Below are 23380 nucleotides of genomic sequence, written 5' to 3' on the forward strand. Positions count from 1 at the left end.
TATTATCACAAGCTGGGTATATCAGAAAATAAAAATATTCTCATTAACTGTGATTATTTCCATGTGTGTTCACAGGAAGTCCAACACAATTGCCAGCTTCATAGAATATCATTTTGTGCAGATGATAAAACAGACAAGAGGATATTCACTTTCATATGCAAAGATTCTGAGTCAAATAAACATTTGTGCTATGTATTTGACAGTGAAAAGTGTGTAAGTATGCCAGATGTTTTAGGGTGTTTTTTTTTCTGTTTTACAAGCCAGGAATTGTCTTGTTTCTGGCATTACTAAAAGTATTTAGAAATGAATACAGTCTGCAAATACTTAGCTTCACTAATAGATTCATCCTGTCATGAGAATATGCCTGAAGATTTCATCTTTAACTAAATTCTCATGTTCATTGGCATAGTCTTGCATGCACATCTTTTCTTAGAACGTCATGTGTGCTTATGTTATATATTTATTCTAAAAATCATTGAATATATTTCTACATTTAACATCAAATATGATTTAATATTATGCCCATAATGCAAAGAGCCATGGTCAACATAAGTTTGTGCCACCCTTCCCACCAGAAAATGATGAATTTGATGAAAATAAGTATTCTAAACTCTGGGAAGTAAAACTGAAAGACTCCTTTAAAAATCTCCAATAATTTGAAAATTTATTTCTTGATTTTCTTTATCTAGAAAACTTAATATACTGAAAGGTAATAGCATTGTGTGTGTGCATACACACTGTGTGTGTGTGTGTGTGTGTGTGTGTGTGTGTGTGTGAACATTATCTAATGTTCTTAGCAAGTCAAACCAATTAGAAAATTCCTAAGTGAAGTCCTGCAAAAGTTCTTTAATCATCTAGAATCTTTAGGAAAACACTGTGTCTTGATTATCAGCATAAACTAAGCTTTATGGGCTTAGACAAGAAATAGAACTTAATTCATTTATTTGCCATTTTTTTCTTGCTGTCAAAAATATCAGAAGACTAATATTATTATCACTATTATGTCATTTATTTGTCTGATTTCATTATCTGAGCTCCATGAGAACAGACCCTTTTTTTAATTTGTCCATGTAATTCATATATGAGGTGGACAATAGATTCTCAATTTTTCTTTAAGAAGTTGAGCAAGACATTACCCATATCTTTTAAATTATAGTGGTCTATAAAGAGACAAATTAATCTGTTAGTTGCTAAGCTACCTGAGGTGATAATACCTTTAGAACATTCAATGAACATTATGAAACATCTCATCAGAAAAAATTTCCTATCCATATAAAAACAATAATTTGTGCACAAGATGATGTTTTACATGAAGTTCAAGTTGTTTTTCAAATTTGTCCTTATTGAATGCATTATATTACATATTTCAAGTGTTTCCTAACCATGATTATTTGAAGATGTTTTTCCCTATTTGATGGAGAAGATTAAAGTTGATATTTGTTGAATATCATCTATGGGTAAGATATAATCACCTCTTACCACTTGTATCAAGCAATAAACTCTGTTCTTCTTTCTTGCCTTTCCATAGAAATAGACTTCACTGGCGTCCTTTGAAATGTTCATAGCTGATTATAAATATTAGCCTCCTTATCCTTCTTACAGATGTTTGCCACATATTTTATCTTTCTTTATTGACCCCCATCCAGGTGTGTTGAATGTTCCTTTAAAATATAAGCTTGCCATAACCCTTGTGTAATTATATTGAATTTTAAAAGTATAGACTCTATTTCTTCCTCATGAGAATATTTGTAATTATCAGAATTTCAATTTGTTTGACCCATCATTCTCTCTGGCTACGGCATGTTATCTTTCTTTTTTCTGAAGATTGAAAATAATTCCTTGCAGCCTACACTAGTGATTCACAGTCATACTAATTCATAATAATCATAAGAGGTACCTATTTAAACTAGGGTTCAGGGTCCAACTTCAAAAACTGCTTATTCATTGGGGCTGGAGCTCAGGAAATCTACATTTAGCAAGTTCACCAAGTGATTCTGCTGCAGATAGATGGAAATCTGGCATTGTAAAGCAAGGGTCCAAAAAATCTCTTTCAACTAAAGTTAGCATCACCTTCATGAGCTCAAAGAGAACATATTTTCTCAAATTTGCATTGTACCATATTCATTAATGAGGTTTTATTAGCTGTAATTTTAATGAATGTATTTATATAATATATTTGAAATATATGTACAATGTTTGATATGCCAAACTCTCTGATTCTCATTTTAAATAGTAAACCATAGATTATTTAAATTGGAAAATAAATTATGGCCTATTTGCCCAATTCTTTCCTATTATTTTAAGAAAAGAAAGCCAGAGAGGTTAATTAATGTTTCAAACTCACAAAGCTGTGTAGTGACAGAACCAAGACTACCATCCAGGACCCTAGGTTCCCATCATAACATTCTTTCCATCATGCTGCATTGCAACCATAACTGTGACCTGCTCTGGTGTCCTGCTCTTATTGGGGCTTCACCCTATCAATTCATTGTATTTTATCTTAACAATTTTTCTTTGCAAATGTTGAGATCTTGCTTGAAAGACAGATAAAAGTCTATCCTAATATACCACAAGACTGATATTCTCTACTTTATTAGCAGTACCATGTTGTGTTATCAAGTCCCCCTACCCCTGTAGTGACAATGGATATTATGAGGAGTCAGAACTCCCACCCCTGCCCAACAGTAATAAGGAGGCTCCCTTCTGGAGTCAGTGGAGACCAAGTAAGGAAGCTGGACATCTACTCTGAACAGTTGATAATGAGGCAAAACCCTATCTTCCCCCCTACTGGAGTGATGTCAAAGGAAGCCACCTAAAACAGAAAGTTTAAGTAATTTCCAGAGTCTGATAACACCCAAAATGACCAGGAGTCAACTGAGAAATCACTCATCATTCCAATAAACAGGAAGATCTCAAACTAAATGAAAAAAAAAGACAATCAATAGATTCCAAAACTGAGATGGCAGAGATATTAGAAATATCTGGCAAAGATTTTTAAGCAGCCATCATAAAAATAATTCAATAAGCAGTTTCAAACATATTTGAAACAAAAAAATACAAAGTCTTAGCAAAGAAATAGAAAATCACAGCAAATAAATAGAAGATATAAAGAATAAACAAATGAGAATTTTAGGACTGAAAAAATACAATAACCAAATAAAAACCTCAATATATGAACCCTACAGCATATTGGATGGGTAAAAGGAAAAAAAATGGTGATCTGGAAAATAGAGCAACAGAAAATACCTAAACTATACAATAGAGACAAAATAGGACACACACACACAAACAGAAACTCAGCAAACTGAGGGACTGTAACAAAATATCTGGCATTCATATGTAGCAGAGTGTTGGAAGGACAAGAGAAAGAAGACTCAAAGAAATAATAAGTTGAAAACTTCCCAAATTTGGCAAATGGAGTAAACCTATAGACTCAGAAAGCAAGTGAACTCCAAACAGAATAAACCAAAAGAAATCCCCACTAACACACATCATAGTCAAACTTCTGGAAACCAAAGACAGAAAAAAATCTCAAAACAATGAGAGGTAAACAACACGTTAATTATAGTAAAAAAGACAATTCAAATGACATTGTATTTCTCATCAGAGTTCATGAAAGCAAGGAGGAAGTGGCATAAATATTTCAAGTCCTAAATGAAAACAATGGTCAACTGAGAAGCCTATATCCAGCAAAAATATAATTCAGGAATTAAAAAGAAATTTTAAAAATCTCCAATGAAAGAGAACTGAGATTGTTTGTCACCAACAGACCTACAGTAAAAGAATGGCTAAAAGAACTTCTCTAAACAAAAAGGAAATGATTAAAAAAGGACCTTGGAACATGAAGAAGAAAACAAAACATGAAAAAAATATGGATACACCTTTAGTTTTCTAACATATGTTTGATGGTAGAAGCAGAAATTACTTTCTGATGTGAATTAATTTTATGTATGGGAAATATTTAAGGTACTTATAAAAAGGGAAAAGTAAAGAAGCAGAAAGAAAAGATTTCTACACCTCATTTGAACTGGAAAAATGACATAAATAATAGACTGCAGTAAGTTATGTAAATAAAATGAGAAACTGAGAACAACCACTAAAAAAAGCTATACAAGATAAACTTAAAAGCATTATAGATAAATCAAAATATCATTTAAAATGTTCAAATAACCTACATAAAAGTAAAGAAAAAGAGAGAAATGAAGAATATAGGGAAATAACATTAAGAAAATGTAAATTGTCAGACTAAAGCCCTAACATATCAATAATTACATTAAATGTAAATGGTCTAAATACAACAATTTTTAAAAAAAAACAGAGATTGGCTGAATGTATTGAAAAACATGACTTGGGTATATGTTGTCTACAAGTAACTCACTGTAAATAAAATGACATACATGATATAGACAGGTTGAATATAAAAGGATGGAAATATATCATACACACATTAATCAATGCAAAGCCTAAGTGGCTATATTGATATCATATAAGTAGACCTCATAGCAAAGAAAATTATCACAGATTGAGAAGTATTAAATAATGATAAAGGGTCAACTCACCAAGAATACCTAGCAATCTTAAATGTGTGTGGTCAAACAACAGAACTGCAAAATATGTGAAGCATAAACTGGTAGAACTGAAAGGAGAAATAGACAAATACACAATTATACTTGGAGACTTCAACACCACTTTCTCAATAATTGATAGAACAGCTAAACATAAAAACAGTAAGGATACTAAAGAACTCAAAAATACTGTCAACTACCTAGATCTAATCAGAGGTTATAGGAAGGTACAACAATACAGCTGAGTGCTTGTTCTTTTCAAGTGTCCAGGGAACATGTACCAAGATAAACAATATCCTGGGCTATAAAACATATCTAAAACATTTAAAAGAATTGAGATCTTACAGAGTGTGCTCTCTGATGATGATGAAATCAACCTAAAAATCAAAAAGAATGATAGGAAAATCTCCAAATATTTGGAAGCTCAACAACATGGGTCGAAGAGAAAGTCTCAAAGGAAATAAAAAATGCATTAAACTGAATTAAAATTTGTGTCATGCAGCTAAAGTAATTCATACATTTGAAAAGAGGAAAGTCTTAAGTCAGTAATCTAAGCTTCTACCTCAAATACCTAGAAAGACAAAATGTCAAAATAAATCCAAAGAAAACAGAATGGAGGAAATAAGACAGAAACAAGAATAGAAATTGAGGAAATTGAAAACAGAAAAATAATAGCATAAAAATTAAACAATGAGCTGATTTCACTTTGAGAAAGAACAGACACACATTATCAGCATCAGGAGGGAATCATATATCATTGTGGATTCTGCAGTTATCAAAGGATAATAAAGAGATGCCATAAGCAACAGTACACACATAAATTTGATAACTTTGATGAATTGGACCAATTCATTGAAAATCAATAACTACCTCAAATCAGCCAATGTTAAATAAATAGTTTGAATAGCCTTATAACTATTATGGAAATCAAATTCATAATTTAAAACCTCCCCAAAGGTAAATCTTCAGGCCCACTTGGTTTTACTGGATAAATCTACAATATGTTTAAAGAAGGATTAACAGCAGTTCTGCATAACCTCTTCCAGAAAATAGAAGAGGTGGGAAAACTGAATTCATTTTATGAAGTACGTATTTCTCTAATGCCAAAGCCAAATAAAGATAGTGTAGAAAAAGAAATCTACAGACCAATAACCCTCAGGAATACAGATGCCAAAATTCCTGATGCGATATTAGCAAATATGTTTAGCAATATAAAAAATAATTACACAAGACTCTGTAGAGTTTATTCTAGATATGCAAATGTAATTAACATTCAAAAACCAGACAGTGTAATCAACAGGCTAAAGAAGAAAAATCACATGGTCATATCAGTCAACATAAAATATTTGGCAAAATTCAGTACCCATTGATGGTAAAACTCTCAGAGAAACAGGAATGCAAGGAAACTTCCTCAGCTTTATAAAGAGCATCTACAAAAACCTTACAGATAATGTGTACTTAATGATAAAAGATTGAAAGCTTTTCTCCTAAGATTTGGAAAAAGGCAATGATATCTACTCTCACCACTTCATTAACTAGAGACCTGGAAGTTCTAACCTTTATAATAAGATCAAAAAATAAATAAGTATCATATAGATTATAAAGGAAGAAATCAAAATTTCATTATTTGAAGATGACATGATTATGTATATAGAAATCTAAAAGAATCTACCAGAAAACTTCTGGAACTAATAAATGAGTTCAGCAAGTTTGTAGAATACAAGATAAATGTCAGCAAATCAGTTGTATTGCTGTGTACTGGCAATAAACATATGGCCACCAAATTTACAGTTGCTCAAAATAAGAAATACTTAGATGCCAATCTTCCCTAGGTTGTAAAATGTATATAAGACTTGCATATTGAAAACTACATAACACTGATGAAAAAATGAAAGAAGATCTAAATAAATGGAGAGATATAGCATGTTCATGAATTGGAAGACTCAACATTGTAAAAATGTCAATTCTCCCCAACTTGAGGTAAAAGTTTAACATAATTCCTATCAAAATCATGGCAAAATTTTTGTAGATATAGATAAGATTATTCTAAAATTTATATTGAAAGGCAAAGGAAATAGAATATCTGAAACAATTTTGAAACAATCCAATAAAGTGGGAGAAATCAGCCTACTTATTATATTACTTACATTAATTAAAACTGTGTAGTTTAAGTGGGAGTATAAACAAATAAATCAATGAAACTGAAGAGAATACAGAAATCAACCCACCTAATTATGTCCAACAGATTTTTGATAAAAGTGCAAAAGCTATTCAATGGAGAAAAGATAGCTTTTCCAACACATGGGACTGGTGCAATTAGACCTCTAATGCACTATGACCTAAAACTCACACCTTATACAAAAACTAATTCAAAACATATCACAAACTTAAACGTAAAATTTACAACTATAAAACATTTAGAAAAAAGAGAAGTATCTAGTATCTAGCCACAAAGCTCTTAAAACTTGACTCCTAAATCAGGATCCATAAAATGCAGAGAAATGAAAAATTTGACTTCAACAAAAATACTTTTTTTTTCTGTGGAAGACCTTGCTCAGATGATAAAAAGAGCAGCTACAGACTGGGAGAAAATCTTTGAAAATCATACATCCAACAAAGGTTTAGCATCTACAAAAACCCTCAAAACTCAACAGTAAAAATCAAACAACCAAATTCGATAAAGGGCAAAATATGTAAGGAACATTTCACGGACGAGGATATACAGATTGCAAATAAGTGCATGAAAAGATGTTCAACTTCAGTAGCCAGTAGGGAAATGAAAGTTAAAATCACAATGAAATCTCACTGTAAGACTATCAGAATGGTTACAATAAATAGTAGTGGTGACACCAAATGTTAATGAAGATAAGGAGAATCTGGTTCACTCATTCATAGCTGATGGGCTTATAAAATGGTACAGCCACTCAGGAAAAGTTTGGCAGCTTCATAAAAAAAAACTAAGCCTAAAACCTATACAACCTATACTTTGGCATTTATTCCAGAGAAATGAACACAAACATAAACTTGAATATTCATCATAAGATCCCAAATCTAGAAACAACCCAGGTATCTTATAAGAATGAAAGGTTGAACAATTTGGGGCTCATCCATGCCATGGAATTCTACTCAGCAATATAGAAGTATGAACTTTTGATACTTGCAACACCCTGGATGACTCTCCAGAGAATTTCAGGGTGAACAAAGTTAATCCCAAAAGGCTACACATTGTTTGATTTCATTTATATAACATTCATTAAGTGCAAGATTATAGAAATAGAGAAGAGGTTAATGATTTTTGGGAGTTGAGGATTGAGTGAGATGGGAGGGAAGTGAATGTGTCCATAAAAGAACAATATGAGAAATACTTGTCGCATGGAACTCTTCTGTATCTTGATGTAAAAATGTCAATATCCTGGCTGTGATTTGTACAATGGTTTATCAATATGTAATTTTTAAAGGAAACTGGGTAAATGGTACATGCAGTCTCTCTGCATTATTTGTAATTTCATGTAGATCTAAAATTATCTCAAAATACAAGTTTACTTAAAAAGAAAACCTGGAAAATAAATAATGGTCTATTTAGACCAACACTTTCATCTTATTTTAAGAAAACCTAGGCCAGAGAGTTTTAGTAACTTTCTCAGAGTCACAAATCTAGGTGGTGACAGAACCAGGACTATAAGCAAAATCCTAGATTCCCATCATAGTGTTCCCTCCATCATGCTATATTGCCAGAGTTCATGTTAATAGTGGGGCTTTCAGCTGTGTAGAGATTTGGGGGGTTAACATTCAACGCACAAGTACTAGATGGTGTATAGCTCTAGAGTTAAATTTTAAGGGATTTCCCAATATGTACACTATGTTTTTATCTGAAATAATAAATAAACTATGATCTTGAAAGTGACTGAATCAGGGGGAAAAAAAAAAACCCTCCCCTTCCAAGGCTATAATTGCCCCCGTGATTAGGGTCTGCTCCGTAGCGTTTCTGCTGTTACTGGGGTCTTCATTCTATCTATTCATGGTATTTTATCTTTCTAGTACCTCTGTGAAATTGTTAACGTCTTGCTTGAAATTTAGATAATAGCCTATCTTACTATTCTGTGAAATTGTAATTTACTTTATTAGCAGTATTATGTTGTGTTACTCTGATTTAATATCTACACAACTTCTGTAGTCATCTCATTAAATTTAAAAAATAAAATTAGAATATGGGCATTCATTGAGGTATGGTTGACTAAGTTCCTTTATTATATGTTGAATGTAGTCACTGCCACTCTTTAGCCATCATTTTGGTATTCTTTCTTTTTCACAGTTTTGATACCAAATGCTTATAAATATACTTTATTTGCTGGCTGTTGCTCACCATAAAATTTAAATAGTAACTCCCAATTAACAGATGAAAACTTCTCCCTGCTAGCGTGGTTTTATCTTTTAATGATGTAAAGTGAAAATGTGAAATCAGAGAAGATCAGAAACATCTCTCTTACTTAAGCAATTCTCTATAAAGAAGGATTAATGATGATTTTTTTTCATATGTCAAAAGAGTCATATGTTCTTTTTACTTGAAAGGATCATTACATCCAGTCTTTTCATAAGGCCTATTTATTTGCAAGAGATTCATTATATCTTATTTTTATGGTTATATTTCATGTTTGCCCTGTAAGTTGTTAAACCAAGATTTTCTTTTTGAAATTAAAAAGAAACCTAATTATTTATGTTATATTATTACATGATCAAGGGAATAAACCCAAATTTTCTTTGCTTGGTTAACCAACCTCGTATAATTAGTTGATAATCAAGATCAGAAAGCTGATTGCTGCTTGATATTTTCCTCCACTACTAGTTTTTGGTTCTCCATTTTACAAAATACTAATACTTATATATTAAATTCCTAAGAAACTCTGATAAATTACCTTTTTCTGATGAAAAGTAGAATTGATCTACTGTAAACCAGAAAAATAATTTCAGTTAATTAAATCACCTAAGGTTCCTTTGTATATGATTATAATCTGTAAGTCTGACATACTTGATGTTTTAAACCAAGTACTCAGTTTTGTGTAGTTAGTAGCAATATTTGAACCAGTATCCTGTGTTGACTGTCAAAGAGTGCTAGTTGAGTGAAAAACACAGTTCTTACTGTTTTCATTTCACTTTTAAAAATTATTTTATCTAGAAGTATGGAGTTTTTCAAAGTGTAATTCACTGACTTCCACAGCTTAGAGGAATGCTTTATTTCTACAGCATAGACTATTATTTGTTTTTAAAGTTATAATTTAAGAGATGAGGATTTTCCAAGAGATTTCTGTAATTGTTAAAGAATTTGTTTTTTTTAATTTATGAACTATTAAAGCACTATAATCACAAGTATTAAAATGTCTCATAAAGCTATTTTTAATTTTTTTATTTAGATTGATAGCAGGTGTCTCTATGCACCCTGGGAAAAATTGATGAATCCAGTTAGAGGTCTCCAAATTTATTTCTTAGGACTTGGATCTTCCTGCTATCTGAAATCATATATAACCAAAAAAATTTTGTTCCAAATAACCATTAAAACCATCAGAATGTGTAATTCCTGTCATAGATATTTACATATATGTTTAGATGAATTTTAGTGTTCATATTACATAGTGTTTATTGACAATAAATATACTTTTCTAATGTAGAGCATTGTGTTTCTTCTGTGGAAAGCCAGTATGGCATAGGAATAAGGTCATGGAAATTGACATTAGCTAGGCAGAAACTCAATTCCTATTCTGTCTTTTAGTGACTATTTGACTGGGCAAATTATTTAATGTCTCTGAATCTTTGTCTCTTCATCTATAAGTTGAGAATAATACCCATTTCACAAAATTGCTTTTTGAGTGTTAAATCAGTTGAAACTATGTATGTAAAGTCTTGTACATAGGGTAAACATGAAATGCATGACACTTAATATTGTATTTAATAATCTTGATATAACTGATATAACTGAATTGAATGTGTAATGAGGAATTTTCAACTAACTAGTCACTCTTCTAATCAAACTTTGATATTATTGTACCCTTATAGCATATGTAAATATATGTAAAATCATAAAGTGAGTCTGTAATGATACACTGACTATAGCCATTACCTCCATAGATGATTGAGGAAACCAAGATAAAGGTTAATATTAAAAAGAAATTTTTAATTTATCTGTAATGCTTAAGGATTTTAAGGTGCTATTATAAATATAGTCAAGGAATTAAATGAAAAAGAAGATAAGTAAACAGATGAAAATTTCAGCAGAAAAATAGCAAATATAAAAAGAGCTAAGTGGTTTGGTCTAATAACTGAGGAGGAAAAAAATTAATTGGATAGGCTTAACAGAAGATTTGGGATGACAGAAACAATGGGCAGTTATCTTGAAAATAGATCAAGATCTATCAGAGGATCCATATCAACCAGAAGAACAGAAGAAAATAAATAAGAAAATGGTGATAATGATGATGATGATAATCATAATAATAAAATTACAGAGCCCCAGTCATGTGTGGGACAATATTGAGTATTCTAATACATATGAAATTAAATCACAAAAAAGAAGAGAGAGAGAAGGCAGAAAAAATACTGACTGTAGAGTTCCCAAATATAGTGAAAATTATCATCAAATGGATTTGAGAAGCTCTGCAATCTCCAAACTGAATAAATGCAATGAAACTCTGTGATTATAACAGATAAAAGAAAGAGAGAAAAATGGACCTTGGATCAGCCAAACAAAATGGCATATTACTTACAGGGGAAAATAATAATAATAATATAAGTGACAGCTGACTTTTCCTCAGTACCAATGGAAGTCAAAGGACAATATAATGATGACATTAACATGTTTAAAGCCAAAGGTATCATAACAATTTTATATTCATTGAAGACATCTTTAAAAATTTAAGGTCAAATAAACAAATAAATGAAATTGGAGTGATTTTTACTAGCAGAACTTCATTACAAGATATACTAATTTAATTGAAGTTCTTTAGCCTGAAGGAAAATAACACGGAAAGGAAACTCAAATGTGTAGAAAGGAAAAAATTTTAAAAGTACTGGAAATATAAAACATGATTAAATATAAAAGACTCTATTTCTTTCCATTCTTTAAAATAGAACTGTTTAAAGGAAAAAAAATGGATTGTATCATGACATTAATATCATGATATTGTATCATGATGTTAACATATGACAATAATAGCACAAAGGAAGAGGTGGTTAATGGACTTCTGTTTCAAGGTCATGATTTATGTGAAATGGTATGACAATAACTGTATGTAGACTGTGTTAACGATGTCTACTGTAATCAATAGAGCGATCACTAAAAATAAGAAAAGGGGTAAATTCAAAAGCCTGTAGAAGAAATAAAAAGGAATACTAGTTTTTGTTTTTGTTTTTTTAGAAAATAAAGAGCAAAGTAATATAAATGGACTAAATACACCAAAGACTGAGATTATCAGACAGGGTTTTAAAGAATGCCTCATCTGTTTGCTTTCTAGATGATATATACTTTAAATATAATGACAAATACAGGTGAAAAGAATGGAAAAATATATACCATGCAAACAGTAAGTGTATAACACTTACTTTTTGTTACTTATGGATAACAAAAGGAGACTTCAAAACAAGGCATATTACTGGACATAGAGAGAATCCAAATGACTAAGTAATTTAATTATACTCCTTTTTTAAAATGAGGCAATTCTAACATAATTTAAGGAGGAAATAGACAAATCTACAATCATTGTTATAGATTTTAATGCTATTCTCAGCAATCGACAGAACAAGTAGAACCCCCAAAATCAATCAAGTTATAAAAAATTGGTTGGAACATTATCCACCATGTTGATTTAATTGACACATACAGAACACTATTCCAAACAATGATACACCTTCTTTTTGAAACAAGTTATGTTTACAAAGCTGCACCATATACTAGGCCATAAAACAAGACTCAAGAAATTTCAAAACTGAAGACATCACAGACTATATCTCTAACTGTAAATGACCCAAAGATTTGGAAATAAAATACACTTACATAACCCTGGCTTAAAGAAAAATCACAGGGAGAATTAGAATTTTTTTGAACTGAATAGCAGTAAAATAAAATATATCAAAATTTGTAGACACAGTTAAAGCAGGTCTTAGAGGGAAATTTATAGCTTTAAATGTTTATAGGAGAAAAGATTAAAAGGGTTAAAATTAATCATCTTAGTTTTGACCTTAAAAGGTTCAAATAAGAATAACATAAATTCAAAGACAGTAAAAAAATTAAAAAAACATTGAAGAGTAGAAAGCAATGAAATTGAAAATAGAAAAAAAGAAAATTAACAAAGCCAAAAGTTGGTTCTTCAATAAGATTAAGATCCTCCAAAAAGACATAACAAGGTCAAAAAGGAGAGAAAGTACAAATTACCCATTTCAGAAACAAAAGAGTGGGTATAACTACAGATACTACATTCCTTAAAAGTATACAAAGAGGAATTTAATATAACTATTATGCCAGTGAATTTGAAAACTAAGATGAAATTTTCAAATATCTTAAAGAATTCAATTTGCCTAAACTAACAAAGAAATAAAAAATACAAATATATATAATTTTTTAATAGTTTTACAAATAAAATAGAGTTTCATTGGTAGTTTCCATAAAACATTTATGAAAGAAATAATGCCAAACATACATAAACTCTTGCAGAATTTAGAGAATAAAGGAGTATTTCCTAACTCATCTATGAAACCAGTATTACCTTGCAAAAACCTTATAAAATATGAAAATTGTAGACCAGTGTTTCTTATGACATAGACTCAGTACTCCTTAGCATAATAATTCCAAATTGAATCTTGGATCCAGCAATATATAATTATTACCAGGTGGATTTTATCCTAGAAATACAGGTTGGTTTAACAAAAGAAAATCAATGTGATTCAACATATTATAAGAGTAAGCAGAAAATATCATTTCAAAAGATGAAGAAAAAAAACCAGGACAAATTTCCAGCAAATTGATGATAAAATTCTTAGCATACTAGAGGCAGAAGGGACCCTTTTTATTCTGAAGAGTACTTAAAAAAATGCAGCTAACATCATAATTAATGTTGAATTATTGAAGGCTTCTCCCTTAAGATTGGGACCAAAGCAAGGATGTTCACTCCACACTATTTAACATGACATTAGATGTTTTAGGTCGTGGTTAGAAAGAAAAGAATTAAAAGGCACAAATATTAGAATAAGTAAGTAAAGCTGTCTTTTTCACAGATATTATAATAGTATGAAATTTTATATGTAGAAAATCCTGAGGAATCTACAAAACCTACTAGGATTATGAAATGAATTTAGTAAGGTCAACAGGATATAAGATCAATATTTTTTTTTAGTAGAAATTGAAAAGCTGCTTTGAAAATTTATAAAATAATACAAACAACCTAGAATAAAAAAAAAAAAATCTTGAAACAGAAGACTGAAGTTGGAGGAAACAAATTTCCTTTAAAGTAACTGTTATAACATTAGTTATATTGATGTAATGATAGATAAATAATCAGTGGACCATATTGGAGAGTTCAGAAATATCCATACATACATGGTCAATTGAATTTCCACAAATGCACCCAGACAATTACTACAAAAAGTAAAGTCTTTTTGATGAATTATGTTGAAACAACCAGCTAAATATATGGAAAAAATGATGCAATTAATCCCTACTTATGCTACATAAAACATAATTTGAGATGGATCATAAGCATAAAAGTAGAAGCTAAGACTACAAAACTTTCATTAAAAGAAAAAAATAGAGGAATATCTTTGTGAACTTTGGATAAGCAATGATTTTTTAGAAATGACCACCAAAGCACTAAACACAAAAAAATGATGCAATGGGCTTATCAAAAATGAAAAAAATTCCATTGATCTATGAACAGTATTAATAAAATGAAATGACAGACCACATGCTAAGATAATATATTTGCAATAGATATATCTGAAAAAGGATTTGTACCAAGAGTATATAAAGAACTCCTAAAACCAATGATAAAAAGATAAAAAAAAAAAGAAAAAAAGAAAGAAACAAAAATGTGCAGAAAACTTGAATAAGGAGCTCATTAGAGAATATACGAATGGCCAATAAACAAAAATGGGCCAACATAATCAGTCATCAGGGAAATGCAAATTAACAACTTACTGAGATTCCATCACTCATTCACTAAAATGACTAAAATTAAAAATACTGACAATATTGAGCAAGAATGTGATGCAACTACATGGGAAAGTAAAATCTTATAATCACTTTGGAAAACAGTTTGACAGTTTCTTACAATGTTAAACATAGACCTATCCTATGATCCAGTGATTCCGTCCTAGGTATTTACCCAGAGAAATGAAAACACATGTATACAAGAAGACTTTTACTAGAATGCTTGTAGCAGCTTTATTTATAATAACCAAGAACTAAAAACACCATGAATGTCCATAATAGGTAAATTGATAAATTAAGTGTATATTCATATGATGGAATACCAAACAGCAATAAAAAGAATGTGCTATTGATGCATAGGATATGTGTGAAACTCAAAAGCATTTTGTTAGCAAAAGAAGCTAGACAGAATACATTCTTTTTTAGTCCATTTTTACAGATATCAAGGACAGAAAAAACTCATCTATGGTAATGTAAATTAGAACAATATTTGCCCATAGGGAATAGGTTTGACTAGAAGAGGGCACAGGGGAACTTTCTGGAATGATAGAAATATTGTATAATGAGATGGTTATACAGATAAATACATTTATCAAAGCACTTCTGACTGTACACTTACAATCTATGCATCTCACTATATATAAATTACCAAAAATAAGAAAAAATTAAAATAATTAATTAAATAAAAGACTGAGGCTTGTAGAGTCAGACGTCCTAGATTGAAATCCCAGGTCCTCTACTCACTAGCTATGAGACCTCAGACAAGTTTTACAAACTTGCAGTGCAGTTTCACCATCAACATAATGGGATAATAATAATATATGTTTCAAAGAGTTGTTATGAGAATCAAATGAGGTATGTAGAATATTTCAGGCAGCTAAATGATCAATAGAGATTTATTGTTGTATAAAGAGAATATGTCTTTTTAAAAGTTATAAATACATAATAATAAAGGCAAGTGTTCTTAACAATAACAAGTCAATAATATTACCATTTAAACAATTCTTTGTATTTGAGGATAACATATGATATTATTCAAAGGACACTCTAAAACCATAATTAAAAAGAAAATAAAAGGTAATTTTAAAATGTATATTTTATTAAAAGGAAATACAAATGTTACTCCAAATTTGAAATTAGAAACAGAAAAAATATCATTTAAATCCCACACCCTAACATAATCAATTCTACTGTTTTTAAAAATCACACTTAATCCCAACATCTAACACAGCCAAACTTCTTTCCAGATACATGTGTACATCAGTTTGAATCACTGCACACATGTGTATAATTTGATATCTGGCACTTTCATTTATTTAACATTCTTGATTGTAACTTTTTTCTCATTTCCCCTACTTTTTTGTATGACAAACAGTCTTCCTTTATGATTTTATACACGTATTTTTAATTTTTTAGTTAACTGGGTTAAACACTATAAATTTTTTTATGGCTTAAAGCCCTCTTTAAAAAAATAGTGAACTACAAAAATGACAATGTCAGGAATTTAAGCTTTATTAATAAAACATTTTCAATTTAAGTTGATTATAGTATGTTATAAATTGTTAAATTTATAGCAGATTAAACCATGGCATTTTCAATATTTAGTATATTACTACTAGTTTTTATGTCATCTGGAAGTATTATATATGATATACTAATGATACAGGAAATCAACTAATACCTTTACCAAACTTTTGTATAATGTAAACTATGTAAATAAATCTTTACATAGTGTTTATTATATTGAAGTTGCTTTTATGTCAGTTGAGCTCTGAATGGGGAAGAAATAAACTGGTGGTCCTTGGATATGTGTGGCAGGTTCTAGTTGGTAGATAAGAGTGTAAATCATTTGCCAGGCCAAATTGAGGTGACAGATACACCTTGTTCAATCAGCATTGTGCTTTACCATCACTTGAAATTGTAAGCTCTTATGTAAAAATTCAGTTTACTGAGCTCATTTCACATATGTAAAATCTGACAACTCTGGGTTGGAATTGCCAATTTCCATAAGGCGACAATTAACTGGAAATGGGTAACAGTCCATTTAGAGAGAACACCACCCAGACAGCCTCATTCAAGTTACCTGCCTGTTTTAACAAGTCTTCCTCACTAGATCAAATAAATACCAAAGCAACAAGAGAAACTGCAGGTAGTACTGTGCTTTCACTTAATAGGCAGTAAATACTTGATAAAGGGAGGAAAACAAACTAGGAAGTAAAATACTATGATAAAAGATGAGAAGTTGTGGAGAAGTCTTGTTTCCGGCTTCAAAAGCTATCCTTTAATTGCCAGGTATTTTCCATGTTGTGCTAGAGTAGCCTGTACCCAAAAGGCATTGATTTATTATGTTAGCATAGACAACTTTTTATTTAGTACATCTCTATCCCCAGGCATTGCCCTCTTGAAGTACCTCCTGTGAATGTCTTGAAGCAACTCATGTGAATGTTTTTTTTTTATTCAAAGAACAACTGTATTGTTATTTAAATGGAAATCTTTGTTTGATTTTTACAAAGGCTGAAGAAATAACTTTAACAATTGGCCAAGCATTCGACCTGGCATACAGGAAATTTCTAGAATCTGGAGGAAAAGATGTTGAAACAAGAAAGCAGATTGCAGGGTTGCAGAAAAGAGTAAGTAAACTAAGCTTGTTTCACGTTTATGTGATTTAAGAACAGGGAAACTTGCATATCATCCAACAAATTTAGAAGACCTGCCATTAAAATTTCCCCACACTGATTGGAACTGCTTTCACTGTGTTCCTATAATTTTTCATTCCTGATCCCCTGCAAAGTTTTTAACCATTTTATATTGAATTCCCACAAGAACTTAGTATTCTCATGTGACTTTGCTTCACTTCCTGATGCTTCTCATGGGGATCAGAGCAGCAGAAGCAGCAGATGCTGGGTAAGTGGTTTCCCATGCAGATCAGATTCTTTGTAATTAAATTACATCCTTTCTCCACTCTTCAAAATCATCATAAGCAAGTTTCACTGTCTTGCGGTTATACTCTAAGATTATAGGTATAGATTACCCAGTGCAACAAGAAAACACAAGATGAGGCACAAAGAACATCACATTTGCACACACATAATTTTTTAAATGTAATAATATGTCTTTCCAATGCCCTAGAATTCTCTGATATTCCCCAAGCTTTATCAAAAACTTTCTCCCCTGTGCATGAAAGAGGATATTAAAAACATAAACATGAAATCTTATTCATTAATGTAGCCATATTGTACCCAATATTTTCCAAGAATGAATTTCTGATGGTTATTCAATAACCATTTCCTCTTTTAGATCCAAGACTTAGAAACAGAAAATATGGAGCTCAAAAACAAAGTACAAGATTTGGAAAACCAATTAAGAACAACTCAAGTATCAACTTCTCCAGTAAGTAAATGGAATATGTGTATGTTTTGCTTGGAAACAAGATTTTGTGGTGATAAGGTATCTGTGGATACATTAGCTATGCAACATTTCAAATAATACTTTGGAATCAGAAATTTAAAACTAAGCACTCATAGAGATGAGAGCTACTAAACAAAGTTAATAAAGAATTACAACACCTAAGTAGTTTAGAACAGAATTGTTCCATGTTGGTCTTTTCCCTTATGTTTTCTAAAGTAATTCAGCCCTCAGATTGGTTTTAAGTTTTAATATACTTTTTCTGCTTGTGGCATATCCTTTCTTTCATCCCTATTGATTGTTGTTTACTGAGGATAGATTTAATGACCTGTGCCTGTTCTACCCCTGGAGTACTAAACTTCATTATAGGAAGTGGATTGTTAACAAAACCAAATCTGGTTTCTTATATTACATAGCAAGACTTCCTGCAGGCAATAAAGCAAATGTGTTTCAGACGTAAAGTGAGTGGTAGTCACTGCAGATGATACTCAAGTTTCTATAGTTAAATTATTCATTTTGGTATTTCATTTAAAATCCTTTTTCCAATACCATGTGCAATGCTGTTAATACATGATTTAGACTAAGGGAGTTTTGGGGGGCGGGGTGGAAAGTGGGATTCAAAACAATACTTTTCTAGGCAAAAATAGTTAGAAGATTTTTTTTCTATTTGAATCACCTGCACTGCTAATACTCCCCATTATAGAATATAATTTATTTTACATTTTTAAATGATTTAATATCTAATTTATGCCGTAATACTATGAACTGAAAGATAATTTTGGCATTTGCAAGCTTTTGGAAAAAACTTTGTTGCAAATTTTCATTTGCAAATCATTTTAGTTTAATTTGTAGGCTAACTCAATGAAACTCTTTGACATAATTTTTGATGTCAAGTACTTGACTATTTCACCAATTTCTCACCATGAGGAAGAATGCTTCTTTAAGAAGTTGCATTCAGGGTTTACAAATTGGTGTGTCCTGGGAATAGGTCAAAAACTCTTTTTTCTAAATTCACACTTTTTCCCCTGCCACACTGAAGTTTATGGTATTTCTGCTGCTTAGAATACAGTTTGTAACAATGGGGCCAATAATAGCTGAAATGAGAGTTTGGGAATAAGCTGTCTGTGTGCCTATGTCATGTACATTGAGTTGCTGGAGCATGCTATTCAGACTCTGGATTTATTATATATTCCTTCTTGTTTTGCTTTTTTTTTTTTTTTTCCTTCCCTATAATCACTCTATGCTTCTAACCAGAATTATGATTTTTTTTTTCTTGCCTCCCCCACCCTGAGGAAGAGAACAACTTTTTCTTCAACCTTCAGTCCCAAAATAGAGCACACATCCTTTGGGTCTTGTTGAAGGTCTTATTACAAACCATGCTGGGAAACAAACTAGGATTATAGAGATAAACAGACGGAAGTTACTTTTTCAAACAGTCTTAATAAGGTAGTTGTTCCTGGAATTCATTGCCTCTGAAGAGTAGTTTTGCTTTAGCCTTTGTGTTGACAGAGCAGCCAGATAAGATCCATTGACCTTTTAGATGAAAACCCAAAGCTTGTTTATTATGTGTCCCCTTTCTCTGAGGAAGAAGAGCTAAAAGTAGCATTTTGAGGGACAACATGGATTTTTGGAAGAGCAGAGAGTTTTGAGACAAGTTGATAAAACCAGCACCCTCCTCTTTTATCTCCAGAAGCAGACACTGCCCTGGACTAGCACTGGGGCAACTGAAGTTGGGTTAGGGTTGGGGGTTATGAATGTACATTAGTGAATTGAGGTGACTACAAAAATGGGAAGGGGCAGGAGGAATGAAGAGAATCTTACTTTCAGTTTGGTAAAAACCTGAATGAGTACAGTGAGCAAGAATGTTGGTATATAAGGGAAATACAGATGGTCTGCAAGAATATTCATTTTTTTCAGTTATTCTCATTGATTGAATCAGATTATAGAAGCAATGAAATTATTAAGATAGCAATTATTAAAATGGATAAAAAAACAACAAACAAAAAAAACAAAACAAAAGAAAAAAAGAGAAAATGGATTGGGTGTCCTGAGGTTAAGCCATTTAATAATTAATTTAACCATTGTGTTCATATCAGTATTGAATCCTTTTGATATGCTTCAAAGACTACAACTCAAAGGTTGAATTAAAAAAACTCTTTTTCTCTAAACCATTTTTTACATTTAATACACATAAATAGAAAATTTGTTTCATCATTGATCATGTTTTTGTTACAGCAATATCTTTGTCCCTTTCCTTTCTTTTAACTTTTAAAAAACATTTTGTTCCTTTAGTTTTAAACTCCCAAAGTCTTATCTTATGTTTTCTTGATATTTATGATATACTGAAGAGGACATATTTTTTCTTTAAGATAAAAGATAAAAATTATTAAGATTTAAAGTATGGGCACCTCTTATTTAATAGCTTGCCATGAGTCTGTAGTAAAGCAGATTTCAGTTTAGAAATGTTTTACATCCATTTTTCCTTATGAAATTTGAGCGTTAGTTCTATAGGACATTTTAACCAGGCATGCAGCATGGAGAGTTAGGAACACAAAGTACCTCACAGAGGGTCCTCCCGTGTCTCAGAATGAATGACAGTAAATGCCTGTTGGGCTTATAACCCTGGAAATGAGACTGTAGCTTTTGTTATTTTGAGCTCAAAGGACTGAAGGATAGAATGGTCCTAAATTGCTAAATCTCACAGTTCTTTGTTTGAAGGGTTCCAGCAACAATTAACACATTGATTGAAGAATTGAAGTGAATTATGAATCTCACTATGTACATTGAAATTATAACACAGGTGGCTTTGATGTATACAATTAACTTGGCATCTAGTTCTTGAGCTTTCAAAAGTGAACAGATGACACTTCATACTGGCCAACCCAAGACAACCCTTGATCCTATTGTGAGCCAAATTTTCATAAGTCACACAGCGGTAATCCTTTTTTCCATATACAACATTCCAGTTCAGAAATAGTTCTCTATAAATTATCTAACACTATTTTATAGTTAAATTTTAAAAAATGAACATTGAACTGTAATTTTCTGTAAGGTCAGGATTTGTTAGTCAAAAACAACACAGTCCACTTTAAGCAATTGCTGGTAAAAAAAAAACTTGTCTTCAATCTTAGCTTTAAAATATTCTGTTTGGAAAGCAGATGAGAAGAGAACAAAAGTAGGAATGGAATTTAGAGAGTTTTGTGATGTTAAAAGTAGTGTAGAAAATGAAAATAATGTAAATTACTTGTATGAATACTATTCTGCTTATTAGTTTGTGACCAAGGAGCTGATAAAATCTGATCTAAGAAGCAACAATAAAAATAAATATTTTTGGTGATTCTTGGTAATATTTGAATAGATAGCTAAAAGATGATGAGCTGCCTTCCCTAGCAAGAGCTCCAAAATTAAAGTTGAATTTCTGTAACACAGAACAAAGGTCCTAGTTCAGAGATCTTACTTGGAGATATTGATCCTTTTATTCTAAAAATTAAATCATATATTAAAAGTGTGAGGCTCAGTGGAATAGAATATTCCTGAAGAGCCTTTGTACTTAACAGAAAGTCACTGTAGAGGTGAGATCGTGAGTGCATTTCTCTAGCTTTCTCATGGGCACCCTTAGCAAAGCTGCCATGTCTTAGATGGTAGCCTATCAATCACTTATGTGTTATATATGTCAATGTGAATTGGTCATAATGATTTCTTTTGAAGATGGAAACTAAGTAATTTTAGATTCAAACTTTTAATAAAAATTTTCAAGAATTGTAAAAATTCTTCTCAATGTTTTATGGCATTATTTTCATTTTATTCCTTGTCCAACTACTTCATCACTTTGATTTTGAAATAGTTTCTTAGCAACAATGCATACCACTTTGATTTTCATTTTACTACATTTGTATGCATTTGATACAATGTGATCTGTTGTGGCAGCTTGTAAAATATTTATCAAACATCTAATATGGCTATATGATGTTCTAGGCCCTTGGCTTTTAGAAGTTTATGAATTTCAGTTGTTAAGGAGCTTACATCCTGCTAGGGAGGAAGAGGGTAATAGATAAAAAACACAGAGATAAATGAATAAATGCATTTTAAAATTCTGATTTTATGTACACTATGAAAAAATAAAATAACATAGAGCCAAACAGAGGAGAGTGACTGGTAGTTTTATTTATAGAAAGTGACCAGGGAAGCCCTTTATGAGGAGGTAGCTTTTGATTTGAGATGTGAATGATAAAATGTCAGCCAATACAAAGGGCCAAAAATAGTAATGAGACCTTCCTAGATGGAGCACAGTGAAGATAGTGGAGCACAGAGAGAGCCAGTGAAGTACCAGGTAATGACATTGGAGAGAGAATCACGGTCTAGATTGTATAGGGCTGTAAGCCATGGAAAAAATTTTGGATTTTTTTTTTTCCCAATTGCAGTGAAAAGACATTGGAAGTTTTAAACAGAGGATCTTGGGATCATCTGGCTGTTGTATGTACCATGGGCTATGTGAAGCTCAATGAGATACCAGAAACTGATCAGCAGTCTGTTTTGGTATTCCAGAAGGAGAAGGATGACTTGAACTATAATTCTATCAGTGAAGATGATTAGCATAGCTAAATTTTTGACACATTTTAGAGGTAGAGCTTTCAGGATTTATAATGGATTGGTTGAGGCTGGGAGAAAAAAAAAGAGGTCTTAGGAATGACTCCAAAGATTTTATCCTAAGCAGTTGGGTAGATGGTTGGTGGTGCCATTTTCTGAAACAGAGATGACCTGGAGGTGGTGAGTGGCAAAGAATCAATATTTCACTTTCTCCTATGTTACTTCTGCCAACTGGACAGCCAACTGGAGATGTTTATTTGATGAAAAAATAAACAAATCTGGAAATCAAGGAAGAGATCTGGGCTCATGATATAGTACTCTAATAAAATATTTATGCCTTTTTATATCATTATTTGAATTGTTTATTGTTTTAGTTAATATGTGTCTAGTATAAATTTGGTCAGTGTGAAATTGTGGAGCAATTTAGTTCTGTATAAAGAAAACAATGAGACTATTTTTATTTTTTGCTCAATATTAAAATTAAAAGAATTTCCTAACTACAAAATTAAAAATAGGTCTTTACTATTTATCCCAAATGTTTTTTTCACTTATAACTAATTCCTCATACACGTGATGAATGAAACCACTTGTGTTTTTCATTTTTCTTATTTTTAGATTGACATCCTTTTTTTTT

At 31.2% G+C, this 23380-nt stretch overlaps 1 protein-coding gene across 5 annotated transcripts in view; it reads left to right on the forward strand.

Annotated features, from left to right (window-relative positions):
* GULP1 (GULP PTB domain containing engulfment adaptor 1) overlaps positions 1-23380 on the forward strand; it is a 322123-nt gene that overhangs the window by 280035 nt on the left and 18708 nt on the right. For 4 of the 5 annotated variants that reach the window (XM_037849952.1, XM_037849954.1, XM_037849950.1 and 1 more), the window contains 4 exons: positions 76-213; positions 17268-17384; positions 17578-17658; positions 18052-18144. In XM_037849952.1, the coding sequence (XP_037705880.1) occupies positions 76-213; positions 17268-17384; positions 17578-17658; positions 18052-18144 (429 nt within the window). The remainder of the gene's footprint in view (positions 1-75; positions 214-17267; positions 17385-17577; positions 17659-18051; positions 18145-23380) is intronic. The other variant, XM_037849955.1, reaches the window with a different exon arrangement.

The sequence above is a fragment of the Choloepus didactylus genome, chromosome 9 (genome assembly GCF_015220235.1).
Source record: "Choloepus didactylus isolate mChoDid1 chromosome 9, mChoDid1.pri, whole genome shotgun sequence".
Taxonomy (NCBI): domain Eukaryota; kingdom Metazoa; phylum Chordata; class Mammalia; order Pilosa; family Megalonychidae; genus Choloepus; species Choloepus didactylus.